At 30.8% G+C, this 15,356-nt stretch overlaps 1 protein-coding gene across 2 annotated transcripts in view; it reads left to right on the top strand.

Moving 5' to 3' along the window:
• Window positions 1-15,356, top strand: part of LOC148312432 (alkylglycerol monooxygenase-like) — a 53,472-nt gene that overhangs the window by 20,246 nt on the left and 17,870 nt on the right. For both annotated transcript variants that reach the window (XM_088277288.1, XM_088277287.1), the window contains exons 5-7: window positions 8,963-9,066; window positions 9,821-9,983; window positions 13,286-13,437. In XM_088277288.1, coding sequence (XP_088133414.1) covers window positions 8,963-9,066; window positions 9,821-9,983; window positions 13,286-13,437 — 419 coding nt within the window. The remainder of the gene's footprint in view (window positions 1-8,962; window positions 9,067-9,820; window positions 9,984-13,285; window positions 13,438-15,356) is intronic.

Here is a 15,356-nt window from a genome sequence, read left to right as displayed (position 1 = left end):
TTTAATAGATGCACCCAAAAATGTAAAATATAAGATTTATCCGTTTTTCATTTTGCATAAACCAATATCATCTTTATTTAATCCTTATGATTTTTAATAAAGAAATCGCATACTTATTCTCTATTAATTTTTTTTTATAAAATTCGTGTTTTTTTGACAATGTAATACTACTTAGTAGACTCAAAAACAAACTGTGATTCAACATTTGATACATAAAAAAAACTTTGAAATTTAACATATACATTTCTGAATTACTGTCACATAATACAAAAAAGTACCTCTTAGCAACTAAGCGTACAAATCACAACACTCTTTATGAAAACGTAATATAACGAAAATATCTAAAACATAAACAAATAAAACATAACTTAACACGTATATATTTGGTCAAAAGAACTTTGATAATTGTGAAACAAAGTTGTATAACTCGCTTCAATTATCCATAAAGTCATTAAATAAATCCATAAAGTATAATACAGCCATTTGTATGAAGGTGGGTACCATTTGGCCATGTTGTATTTGATTGCATGTTATAAACAATTTTCTTTTCATATATGTTTGAAGATTGATGAAGTATTGTAAAATATGTCCTCGCCATCGACAAACTCAGTGAGGGGGGATATTATTAAAAAAATATATATATTTAATAAAGTGTAAAATAAAAATAAAAAAACATCAAAATAAAGTATAAATGACCTACAACACTAATTAATTCATACTGATCCAAAATGACATGAAATTTACAAGAAAAGCTGAAACGTAATTAGCCTTCATATTTAGCGCATATAGCTACCATGCCGGAGGTCCTAGGTTCGATTCCCAGAGAAGAGGATTAAAATAAATATTTACGATTTTCACTCCAATATTTATTTAATACTCCCCCCTGCATTTGTATTAATCCTTCACGTAAGTAACGACCAAGATGGCATTGCATCACAATGCACTGACATACAATATAGTGCTCTATATACTAACGGGTGCGAATAAGCGCAATTTTTTTTATTAATATGTAAAATACAGATTTGTCAATTCAATACCATATTCTCGTAAATTAAGCAGACTTAATTTGAAATTACGATTGGTTTTAGACCATTATTGGATAATTATATAAAAGTATATTTTTAAATGAAATATAAATAAAACCAAATGATGCAGATTCACCCCTTTAAAGAGTGATCTGAAAATTAACTCTAGGTGGCCTGAAACACTCGTGTTTCCAACAGCAAATTGCTTTTAAGCAATTCAGAATCCAATTACTATGGGAGGCTCGTAGTAACAGTTTATTGATACTGCCGATGCAGGCTTCTACTGAGAGATGCAGGCACTACAGAGAATAATGTCATGAGGGCACTCAACCTACTTCTATAAACAATACACTTTTCCCATTCGTTACTTGTTTCGTTCCTACAAAATACCAATAGATTTATAAAGATTTTCATATAACAAATTTCCGTTGGGCGTTTTGCCTAGTATGTGAAGTAATCATGGTTTGGATATTGTATACAAATAAAGGATCAATGATCTGTAAAAGCTTTCCTAATCCAATCACAGATCTTCTTCTTCTTCTTCTCATGAGTCGTCTGTCCTCCACTGCCGGATATAGGTCTCTTCCGTATCTTTCCATTTCCTTCGGTCGGTTGCTGCTTGCAGCCAGTTTCTATCCCCCACAGCGACTCATCGTTGGACCATCTCTTTTGGGGTCTTTCAACGCCTCTTTTGTTCTCCTAAGGTGGGGAATCATAGATGCGTCATGAGAAGCATAATATATTTATGTATTAATTTTTAAATCAAACACAGATTTTTTGGGTCTCTACTAAGTTGTATTTTATTAACAAAAACACATAAAAAATAATATTGTGACAATTGTTTCGCCTAGTTATGGCATTTTTAAACGAATGTGATACAATATATCTCTGACTTACACAATTTTAATATTATGGTTTTCAATCATGGGTGATTGGTGAATGTTGTTGACACGTGTGATACAAAGTGATCACTAAACCAGCCTATGATAGGTTGTAAGCCCTGTAAATGCCCACACTCCCATATTCTTCGTAATTTCTGTTACGATGTCAAAAAAGTACAATCACAGAAAATATAAATTTAGCATAATATTTTGCATACATTTTTCCATCAATAAAATTGCATAATATCTGCAGAACAAATAACTGCAGACGTTTCGGCACTTGACATTTCATAACCATTTTCTGCCTATATAACCTGTCTGTCTAGGTCAAGAGGTCATTAAAAGCCTGTCGTAAGGGAGGAAGTCGCTGTCTTTTAAAACAGATCTTCGGAAATTAAAATATTTTTTAATCAGCATTTACTCAACCATGCAGCGTTTGAGAGATCGTAAAAAACACAGGTTTATTCACAAGTAAACATTAATTTATAATTAATATAATACTTTCATTTCCATTTTTTTCACTCCACAGAGAAAAAAATTGTTTGATGGTTATAATTAGATTGAACATGAAGAGATATTTAACGCACAATAAGATAAATAAATAAAAAATATCACGATTGTCAACAATGTCTTAATCATTGAATTATATGTGGATCGTTCGTTAATGTCTATATTTAAATAATCCTTTCAGATATTTTGCTCTTATTTAGTAAACGGATCTTAATTAAGAGTGAATGTCGTTCAGGGATACTTGCTCAGATACATCGAGTCATTGAACGAATCTTTTGTTGATTTGGTTACTAGCTCACTAATGTCAATCATAAATACTTAGTAAACAAAATAAAGAAGTAAGGTTTCATGATAAAAATTCATTAATCGGATAATTTGGGGACTAAGATTTTCTGATTTAACTGACCTCTATTGAGAACAAATTATTAAATTACGTACAATCTCTGTAAGTGTTTATATTTTTGTAGAAGTATATGTATACTTGTTGAAGTTCTATCTATAAGATTAATGTTGTAATAAAATTTAATTTCAAAGCAGTTGACGAATCCCTTATACGATGTGCTTGAAATAAAAAATAAAAAACTACTAGCAAGTAGGATTTTTCATTTAGTTAATTAATCTAGTCTTACTATCCATCCTCCCTTGGGATTAGGATTCTACATTTTTTCTCTCCAAAACAATTTATATTCTTGCCTACTAAGTCAAGCGAGTCTCGGTACATACAAATAAATTTCTTCTCCGGTTCTTTAAAATCCTACGCAAACAGTCAAACAATTTATTTCGTCCTTCAGACGATTTTAACTCACCTACGCATTTTAGAAACTGTTTTCTTATTCAACATTTGAAAAAAGTCCGTAGCCCAGTATGTAAATTACTTCGAAAGATTGAAATGTTTGCGTTAACTTTCGTTGAAATTTCACCTAAAATAAAAATTGTTATATCCTTTATATATGAGATTACCATGCAAAGATTTTTGATGATCCAGACAAACTATTTTTTTTATAACTTTAAATTAAGATAAAAAAGCATCACATGAAAAATTAAAAAAATCAAGTTCTTTTTCTTCTTTTTCTGCGTGATGTAGGCATTGTAACCTGTTTTTAAGAGGGATTAGCCTCTTGTGATGTCGATTCCCAGCTGTCGATCCATCTTTTTGGTGGTCTGCCTTGGAGTCGTCTACTTTTGAGTTGGCCGTAAAATGCAATGTGGGGTAGTCTGGATAGTTCCATTCTCCTCACATGCGCATAACGTTGTCTTCTTTGTTGCCTTCCTCGCCAAACGACATCTTTGATACAACATTTTGAGTGTGTCCAAATACTTGTTCACAAAATCTGGATTATCTCCAATCACAGGAGTTATTTTCATATTATTTTTTGACATCTCATCAAAGATGAAGAAGAATATGGAAGTCTGGGCATATAATTTACATCTCACCAATAGATGTCTCTAGTGAAGTTCTAGTGATTCAAGAACAAGGTTTTTAAATTGGTTCATATATACAGAACTTCCAAGAATTTGAGTAGTGTGGTTGTCAATAATGGGTAGAATTGGTGAATGTTACACGTGTGTAAAGTGATCACTTAAACTAGCCTATGACGGTCGTCAGCCTCGTAAATGCCCAGACTTCCATATTCTTCTTCATCTTTGATGAGATGTCAAAAAATGACATCTTTGATCGCGCATATTTCCCTTATCCTGTTGTTCCTTATTCTGTCTCATAAACTTTTGCCAGATATGCTTCATATATATAGTCTTCAATGTAAAAATCAAGTTATTTAAAAAATATTTACTTATTTAAAAAGAAACTATTTATGGAGATTTAAATTAATAATTCATTGGGAGTAAGGTAATTGAATTAGTTGACTGATTGAATTGAATTGAATCTGTCATCTTACAACACGGTTTGAAACATACTTCCTTTGTAAAATAATTGAGGAACATGACGTGACATAGCAAAGGAAGCAATAATATAGGAATATTCTGAACATACGGTACAAAGGTATTCTTGAATTTAGTAACTTTATTACGATATTTACAGAAATTGAATCAGGAACATTTTTCTGATAATTGAAAATTTTAATAGTAGCAAGTAATGAATCTTATTAATATCAAGATATAATGTTATAATTTCGATGCGATTCAGTACTCTTTGCAAGATTTCATAAATTTATTTTGATATTTATTTTATTGGATTAAGTTATTGTAGGATATACCACTATTTCTTAAAATCTTTTGGTTCACGGGTTTCAATGCATTTTGCGTCATTTGTTTAATGTTTAAAAATGATAGAGAATGCATCATAACAAGTGTCACAATAGATAAAAAAATAACAATTATCAAGTAAAACCTCAATTGAAAATGGATACATATCACTAAGAGTGAGTGCCAAATCAATTAATGAAATTAAAAAAAAACTATCTTCTCGATTTCTGTCAAATAAAAAGACGGGCGCCGTTGCGTAGTTAGGTAGTCACTCGACTGCGAAGCTGGCGTCATGGGTTTGAATCCCGCCAATTGCATTTTATGATTTTACTATTTTCTTAAAAGAGAAATATTTGTGTTTTTATTATTTACAAAAATATTTCAATTTTATACAATTTCTGTGAGCCTAATCTGCACATCATTAGAAATAGGTATCAATTTATGATAGAGTGGGTTTGAACCGAGAAACTCTGACTTAAGAGTCCGCGACACTAACCACGGGACCACAACCCGACACAAAATGAATTAGAGAAAGATTTATTTTCTATTGGTCTGGGTGTTCGAGATGTATTTTTCACATTTACCTTTCATATCCTTACTATTCTACCTGCAGACAAGCCTCTTTAGAGGCTTTGCGGGTTATTTAAAAAAAATCGATCCTAAACCTTTAATTTATTTTGAATCACCCCTTACGTGAATCACCTTCCCGTTTGTGGATTTTCCGATGCAAATCTCAGAGTAATGATTTCCAATATCAAAGAAACCGCAGAGCGGAGAAGAAGAGATAAGGAGATGTAAATCACTTCGAATTACCTCCATTCGACCCGATCAAAGACCGTTTTCTTCACTAAAGGAACCTACCGTATACCTATACTACACATTAACACGGGTACGTGTTATATTAGGTTTACGAACCAAAGCGCTGTGCGACACTATCTATTCTAATGACTTTCTAGTATATTCTAGTACATCATTGTAGACATTTTAATAATAACCGAGATATTTTTTATTGATTCGGCATTAACTTTGTGGAATGACATGTTGTTTATTTTTTTAATTAAACACTTGAATATACCACTTTAATGAGTTCTATTTATACTTTGCAAATCATATCATGGAAACTAACCACTCATTTGACTCTCACACACTTAAATTATTACACTCTGTTACAAATAAAAATCAAGTCATGAACAATTTAGAAAATTAAGAAATACATAAAAATTTGAATTCAGATAAAACGTTAATTAATAATATACGGTTTCAAAATACGTCACCATTATCATCAATGTTGCCTTTTACCAAAAATCTTGAAAATCGTATTTCCAAAAACCAGTATGTAAAAATAATCTCGGCTTCGGATCTTGCATAAATCCAAAAAAAAGGGTCTCTGCTTAATAAAAACTTTTACTATCCATCCATAGATGGCTCCAGTTAACTGTCGTGTACAATGTCATGGGATTTATGATATATGTCGTTCCAAAAGTTTGAGTAGTGTGGTTGTCAATTATAGGGGGAATGGTGAATGTTACATGTGTAAATTGATCATTTAATCAGCGTATGACTGGTCTTAAGCTCTGTAAGTACTCAGACATCCTTATTCCTTATGAGATCTGTGTTGAGATGTCAAAAAAGTTAAACTGATATTTTTGAAAGTTGAACTAGGTCAGTGGTAGTCAATCTTTTTAGCCAAAAAGCTAAAGATGCAAATTACAACAATATTTTTTTCTTTAGTGCTAAATCTGTTTTTAGTTCTAGTACACCTTAATTATAATTTAAGACCTTTATTAAATTACTGGTGCATTTAATAAAACTTGATTTCACGTAAAGTACAAATTAATTTTTTCATTAATTGATTCGGCAGTCACTTTGTGGTAAAATCTATCCATTTTTAATTAATGTGTTACTTAGTTAATCCGACTATTTCTTAAAATCTACTGTGACATTTGTTTCTATGCATTCCGTATCATTTTCATACGGTGTTTGAAAATGATGCGAAATGCCTCAAAACACGTGTCACAGTAGATTTTAAGAAAAAGTGATATTAACTAAGTAAAACATTAATTCATTGATAAAAAAATCTTTTAAAACTAAGGTATCCTTACATCTCTTTTGAAAGTATTAACAAGTCAGATTTATAGTACTCGTATGTCGTCATTTTTGACACGTTTCCAAGATCTCGTCAATAAGACGATTTCTAAGATAATTTTCAATAAAATTCATGCTTCAAAAAATTATAGTTTACTTCCCGTAGACATTTCTGCCAGAGCCGCACTTAAAAGATCAAAGACCCGCATCCGGCTCCGGAACCACACTTTACCGACTTCTGTACTAAGTAAAGCCGAATATAAAAGAGACTTCATTTAAAATAAATTTTTGATTTGCTTTAAAAATGATGCAAGTACATTTTTTTATAATCTCCTGCTTTAGAAATGTGCTTTACGCAGAGTTTTACGCGTCGTCGTAAAAGCAAGGAGGTCGTATCAAAAGCTAATTGCGCATGAAGCCGTCCACCGCCCCTAGACATTGAATTTGTTGACCTCAAAACACTCTGAGCGGCTCAAATGAGATGAAAATCAGGCTATTGTCAGGGTTTCAGAGGGTGTTTAAGCTTTCCATGTCATTTGCGTCAATTTTTCATATGTAAAAGCTGCGTAAGAGAACAATCACTTCTCGTATCTCTTAGTCATGTTTTTTTTGAAGTGATGAGATAATTGATATCACTGAAAAAATCACAGTCGTATGCTTCAATAATAGTTTAATATACAGTCAAATCAATGCTTAAACCTTGCACCTGTCAAAAAAGAAGAATGATCATAACCAATTAAACATCTACTTATTCTTATCTTTACCCAATGGTGCATAGAATACTACAACTTATCGATGAAAACTTCCGCCACATTCTCAGGCACGGTATAGAAACTCTCGGTTTCCATTCGAACCTCTTTTCTTTTTTCGAATCATATATCTGTACTAAATCAATCACGCAAAGATATTCGCGGTCAAAGATGAGAAAAAATATAATACTTATACTTTTAAAGTCCCTATTACTGCCAACGGGGTATGTATTCGTAAATACTGTGAAAATTGTAATCTGTATTAATAACGTATCGACGCTCTGTAAACAATCCTATAAAAACGAACCCGGTACGTCCAGTACGGTAGATAAGCATAATGATCATTACGCTATGGAGGCATTCGTGAAAAAAAATGTCATCTATTTATTTGAAAATATAAGAGAAAATGTTAAAATATGCCTTGCACGTGCGTCACTTGCGTATGATATTGTAGGCGGTGAATGTCTGATGAGGATGAACGAAATTGGATGCTTCATAAACGTAGATACCATTCATAATAATAGCTCTTTCTAGATGAACGGAACCTGCCATAGCGCCTGCTCGTAACTGTCTACCCATGTATTTAATATGAGGAGATCATACCAGTAACGAATCTACCCATAAGATAATCACATATAGGTTTAATTGTCTGTGAAGTCAAAGCCTTTATGGACCAATTTAAGTCTATATACTAATATATGAATACCAATCGAAACATTGACTGATCACCTTGCTTTCATATAATAAATGATGAGATCAACATTGCATCAAAGTGATGCAGTGCCTTATGTACCGTTGGATACGTATAAAGATCAGATAAGAATCAATACTTTAAGATGACACCGTCTTGAAAATATTTATATTTTTTATAATACTTGAAGTAGGGCAGCCATTTCTAAACTGATAAAATTGATTACAGCTTTAGTGTTCTATTTTTCTTTCAATATGTCAATCAACCCTCAGATGACCGTGATACGTAAAGTACTCTATCTGCAAATCTGTTACTTTACAGGAGAGAGCTTAGAAGATTTTTTCAAAGTATCCTTTTTTATTAATTAACGGTTTTATCTGAAATTCTAAACTAGTATTATTCATTCAAAAACATGATTAAATAATGTAATAAATCGTTTTAAAACTTTATGCTTTGTCAAAATTAAGTAGTTAGCGTTTTAGGAGTTCAGTTCATTTCGAAAACGTCTTATACGCCTGAAAACTAGGCGTAATTAATTTTTTATTTTTTTGTTTGTTTATATTTGTAGATAGCGGTTAGTTGATAACATACATCAAATATCTCAAAATTGACAAAAATGTAGTTAGAACACTTTACGTAGGGCACGTTGATATTACTTGTTAATCATTAGAATTTTTGGCGCCTCATAATAAAAAAAATGGTGCTCATAATAAAGGATGCTGTATTTTTGGATGTTTCAAAATGTTTTATATTATTTTTCATCTTCATTTGTCGTCAAAATGTGTTCATTGTTTAAATTTTTTTTTCGTTTTATTCTAGAAATACATTTGCTTTGGGCTCAGCATCAGGTACATCATAGTTCAGAGGAATTCAATCTTTCCGTTGGACTCCGTCAATCTATTCTTCACGGATGGTGTGGATTTGTGAGTACACTACCAATGAATATATGTATAATGATTTTTATATTAATGTCTCAACAAAGATGAACATAAATATTGAAGTCTGGGCATTTACAGGGCTTACGACCTATTATTGGCTAGTTTAAGTGATCGCATTCAATCAAATAAATCAATTCAATCAAATTGAGTACTTGCATATGATATATCGTGTCAATAATAGGATAAAATACACAAGTTCTACTCTACATCAGCCACGTCACGTCTCTACACGTCAGTTAGCGTTTTAAAACGATGATTGGCTTGGATTGGCTTGTGCTTTTGTCCATCTTTCTTCGGATCGGAGCTCTTGATCGGTGCGTGAACAAGTTGCGCGTAAATTCGCGCAACACTGTCACGCTAAACTGTCGTAGTCGCTTTCATTTTTCAAAACCGGACTGCCGGACGGTACAATTCCGGGTAGTGGACAAGCGCCCTTAGAGTGTAAAATCACTAATATTCATTTTCACCCACCTTGGAAATTGAACCTGGGACTTCCAGCACGAAAGCTTAACATGCTAACCATTACACCACGAAGGCGGAAAATATTTATATTACCATACCACAAAGTTAATAATGCTTTTGAAATACATAAAAAGTAAGGCTTCGTAAGAATTAATTTATCTACTTTAATAGTTATTTTTATGTTTAAAATTAGAGAATCTGAGTCGGATCAATTTTGTTGCTGGGTTTTTTATGTTAAATGATGACTGTTTATTTATTTTTTAATATTTTTTTCTAGATTTTCTACCTACCCTTGGCTATAATCATCCCCCCAGCGCACTTCCTTACGCACCAGCAATTCTCCCTGCTGTTCCAGTTCTGGGTGCATACGAAGACTGTTACTACTCTTGGACCTCTGGAGCTCATTTTCAACACCCCAAAGCATCATAGGGTACATCATGGTATGATATTTAGTTACTTTATTCATTAACAATCCGCTCTGACAGTTGAAATTGCATTAACATTATTAAAATATAAATAACTTATATATGTTTGATACACGATAGCATCAATTTCTTAAAACTGTAAAAAATAAATTTATAATGACTTTTAATTAAAAATACTTTTAAAAAAAAGTATTTCTGTAGGGATGATGAGTGATTGGAAACATATTTGATAACGGACTTTTATAAAAATCATTTACTTGTGTATTTATTAGTCATCCCTGATCCCTTTTGACCGAGACTGCCAATCCACAAAAAAATAAAGCCACTTAAGATCTACCCAAGCTCCTTTGCATAACCGTCAAAATATTTTAAATTTAGTTTAGTAGATAGTGTTTTAGTATTAATCAGTCTTGATAATGAAGCGGTTAGCTTTGAAACCGGTGGGCATTATAATTAAGTTATAAAAAAAAATATGGTGATTTTAAAACAAAGTTACACTTTAATTATAAAAAAAACATCTATATAGTTTTTTTCCACTTTTATTTTATGTGACCAGTGACCAGGTTTTGACATTACCCACATTATCAGACTGGTTCGATGAAGCCCGATCACCGGACAAATATTTTTTTAAATTTTATTTTAACAAATAAAATTAATTTCATATGATCCGTGATCATGTTTTGTCGTTACCGACATAATCAGACTAGTCTGATGAAACCCGGTCACTAGTCATTAGAAAAAAAGGAAAAAAAACTTCACAGTTGTTTCTTGTATTATATAAAATGCAGTTTCAACAAGAAATGTCAACTAAACTTAAAACTTACTTAAAACTAGGGTCACATAAGGTAACTAGGGTAACATATAAGACACAAAATACGGAGAATTTTTACAATTGTGAGAATTTCGTCGTAAGTTATAATTGAAGTTCGTTTTATGGACGCCCAAGTATATGATGAGTAATAATAATTGTATATGCCAGCTTAACTAAGAGTTGTTTGCCATATTTCGTTTACAGAAGCAAAGTATTACAAAAAATAAGTATTTAAGCAATTTTAAAGAAGCATAATCATTGTTCTATGGTAGTATTCAGAAAAAGCACAGCACTGCGGAAAAACAGGGATAGCTCTAAAGAAATGAAAGTTCCCTGAAAAGCTGATTAAACACAAATATTCGTTTTGTCTTTTCATTTGATCTTTGCAAGAACTTGTGTTTCTATTAAACCTCCTCCATTGGGTGCTCTAATTGCTAATAAGAACCTTAATGATAACGATAGAAGAAAAGAAAGCTGGAGTAATCTTGCAGGTACTAACGTCTCTAATGTGACAAAAGCTTCGATTCTCTTCGGTGGCTTTGTTATCCAATTCCTTCCTTTGAGGCTTTTCTCGGAAAGAATTCAACGCCGGTGGTAATTTAAACGAAAAACAAAAAGTAATTGAAATTACAATTTAAATTTCCACACTTTAAAACGTTATTCAATTGAATTATTTATATTTATTGAATAAATATTTTTTTCTTCACCTCACTGGCACCCAATTGTAGTACATCGTATCGAAGTAGTGTTATTTTAAAAGATAATCATTTGAAAAGGGTTGTTTTTAAGGAAAACTTGAGTAAAAAATTCACATAAATGTATTGCAACCCCCTGAATATCGAACCTAAGACCTCCAGCTCTGCAGTCAAACTCGCTAATCACAACACTTGAACATTATATGAAGTTATCTGTATACTATCATTTCTAATATAAATATGATAATGGACTTATTTTACGATATTTATACAGATATTTACTTACAATGATTAAAGAAAACACTTGTTTTTTACCACTTGAGTTTTATTATAGACTACATGTTTCAGAAGTTAAACTTCCATCATTCAGGTCTGTATAATAACTAAAATATAAAATATAAAATTGTTCTATAAATAAGGAGAGGGGAAAGTAAGGGGAAGGGGTAAGTCAAGGGACGGAGTTTGAAAACAAAGGAAAAATGGAAAGCAAAGGTGAAGAATTTTGAAACAATATATTGTTTAATAAATTATTATTAGAATTTAGGTTTTTTTGGATTTCTAAATTTTCAAGATAATTCATAATTTGACTTTTATATAGAACAAGGTGTAATAATTTTAATTTATAAGAGTGAAATGAGTGATTAGTATCTATTATGTGATTTGAAAAATTTTATATACGGGTTCAATAACTAAAAATATCTCCCATATCCAACCTGCATATTATACAAATAATAATTTACATAAAATCCTCGATAACTCAAAATCTAAAATTTATTTATTACAAAAAAGTGGTGTTTATGAAATTTCGTGTGGAGATTGTGATAAAAAATATATTGGTTAAACTGCGAGAAATTTAAAGATTAGAATTGAAGAACATCATAGCGGTCTTGTTAGTAATTATTTTTCGGAATTTGCAAATCACATAATAGATACTAATCACTCATTTCACTCTCATAAATTAAAATTATTACACCTTGTTCCATATAAAGGCCAAATTATGAATTATCTTGAAAATTTAGAAATCCAAAAAAACCTAAATTCTAATAATAATTTATTAAATAATATTTTGTTTCAAAATTCTTCACCTTTGCTTTCCATTTTTCTTTTGTTTTCAAACTCCGTCCCATGACTAAACCCTTCCCCTTACTTTCCCCTCTCCTTATTTATAGAACAATTTTCGGCTCAACACAGGCCATGCCTAAAGAGCCGTAATACGTATAATAAATGTGTATATGAAATGAATTTGTATATTGAATGTATCTATGTATTATGATAATAAATAAAATAAAATAAAATAAATAAAAAAAATAAAAAAAATATATTTCAGTTATTATACACACCTGAATAATGGATGTTTAACTTTTGAAACATGTAGTCTATAATAAAACTCAAGTGGTAAAAAACAATTGTTTTCTTTAATCATTGTAACATGTCCTACCACAAAGTTAATGCCGAAACAATAAATAAAGATATATACTTATCTGTATAAACCTGTAAATTTTACATGTATCTGTATAAAAGACTTACTTATCCGTTTATAATTGTACAATATTTGATATGTTTCAATGTTATGTGCTTAGAGTTCGATTTATACAGATATATACTTACATGTACATTTATAAATAAATTTATCTTATGTTGTACATAAATCACATAATCTGTGTATAAGACTTATTTATTTATACATATATCGTTTTTTATAAAAAAAAGATATTGTACTTATATCTGTGTCTGTATAATCTTTATACAAGACGTACTTATCTGTATATAAATCGTATTTTCACTCGAATTGATTAATATTTTTATTTCAGGTTGCAACAAATATTGCTTGGACAAAAACTACGGTGGAGTTCTTATAATCTGGGACAGAATTTTCGGAACATTTGCTGAAGAAAGAGAGAAAGAAGAAATTGTTTATGGACTCGTATTCAATAAACCATGTTTCAACCCAATACAACTACAGGTAAACACTTAAAGAGCATACTGCATAATATTACGGCAAATTACCATAGAATGGGGGGGAGGCTATTACAACGGACCACATTTTCATACATTATTCATTTAGTATTTTTTATTTATTTATATACATATAGAAAGAAAAAAAAACATTTTTATCCTTATCCCCACTTAATAGTGCATGTGGCATGACATCAAATTGATGCAATGTTCGGTTGATCGTTAATTGTATGAAGGCAAGGTAATCATTCCTGCGTTTCAGGTTCCGTTCGAGGGTCTTATATTTAACAAATATTAATTGAGTAAAAAAGTAAATGAAACTCATATTTATTTTCGATACCCTCTAAGATTTGAACTCGTTACATTCAGCATGGTAATTCAACGGTAACTATATACGTATACACATATATATATATATATATATATATATATATATATATATATATATATATATATATATATATATATATATATATATATATATATATAATATATATATATATATATATTTATTTATATGTATAAAGATGCGGAGTTTATAATTTTTATTAAAAAGCTATTTTAAAATAACTGTAGGTAAACATTTTGATACCCTATTCGGTTTTATAACATGCATTGAAAAAGCACTTGACAGTCTAATATTTCTCCATATAAACTGTCTTGTTCTCCTTTGTGCAATAAATTTTAATCTATCACCCAGACTGACTAGACATATCAAATAATTTCTAACTGCAAGTAACACAAAAGCTCAGACTAATGCACCTATCAGTTATGACATGATGGATGCATCGGTTTATCTTATAATCAACCAGACTGACATTGACATACTCCAGCTAACGTTGACACTTTAATTATATATTTTTTTTAAATATCGACACATCGCTCACTCCTTTCTAGAACGTCATAAATCAAAAAACTTGATTTTTCAGGAGATCGTTTTAAATGTTTAAAGATATAATACAGTGTATTAAAAATAAATGTAAAAGCCACTAATTGAACTTTCAACTGTGCAACACATCTTATGAGGTAAAAGCTGAAGGTTTTTTCTCCATTTGAAAAATATCTGGTATATTTAAAAAAATAATTAAACAATCCCTTTTCTTCAAAATGCAAAAACAACACTTTCCGCTCTGTAGCGGGTAAAGAATAAGTTTAAAAAATGCCTCTTTTGCTGGGATTTAGTAAATTTTCTGGGCATTCCAAAAACATTCACAACTGAAAATTGACGATTTTTGATTTATGACGTTCTTGAAAGAAGTGAGCGACATGTCTGAAACAGACCCAATTTCAGTGTTAATTTCAAAACGAATTTTTGTTTGACTTTGACGAGTCAATTGATGAAGGAGAATATGAAAGTCTGGGTATTTATAGGGCTTGTGATCCACAAGGTTTATTTTATAAACCCTGTAAATACCCATACTTCCATATTCTTCTTCATCTTTGTTGAGATGTCAAGTCGAGAAACCCAGATTTGTGAACAAGGATTAGGACAGACACAAAAATGTTTTGAATAAAATAAATCATTTTCATTAATTGATACGGCAGGAGTCTTGTGGAAACATCTTTCCATTTTGATTGAATTTTTTGTGGTAAATACCACTATTCCTCAAAACTATTATGACACATGTTTCGATGCATTCCGCATCATTTTCAAACACCGTTATGCATAGAAAAGCGTGTTGCGATAGATTTTAAGAAAAAAGTAGTATTCACCAAGTAAAATAAAAACTAAAATAAGACAACTAAGAAAATCTTTTATATAGAATCGAATAAATTTTGAATTTTTATTTAAGTTAACAGGAGCTTTATAATCTAATTTCTAGACTCAAGTCAAGGCTTGTTTGTTCACTCCGTGAAATTATATCCAGTTGACACTAAACTTTCATAACTTAGACTTAAGTAAGCTTGAAAAATTATATTACATAG

This window comes from Brachycentrus maculatus, unplaced genomic scaffold (genome assembly GCF_059751285.1).
Source record: "Brachycentrus maculatus isolate JH-2025_06_01 unplaced genomic scaffold, ASM5975128v1 h1tg000040l, whole genome shotgun sequence".
Lineage (NCBI taxonomy): Eukaryota > Metazoa > Arthropoda > Insecta > Trichoptera > Brachycentridae > Brachycentrus > Brachycentrus maculatus.
This window is presented reverse-complemented; position numbering and strand designations above follow the sequence as displayed.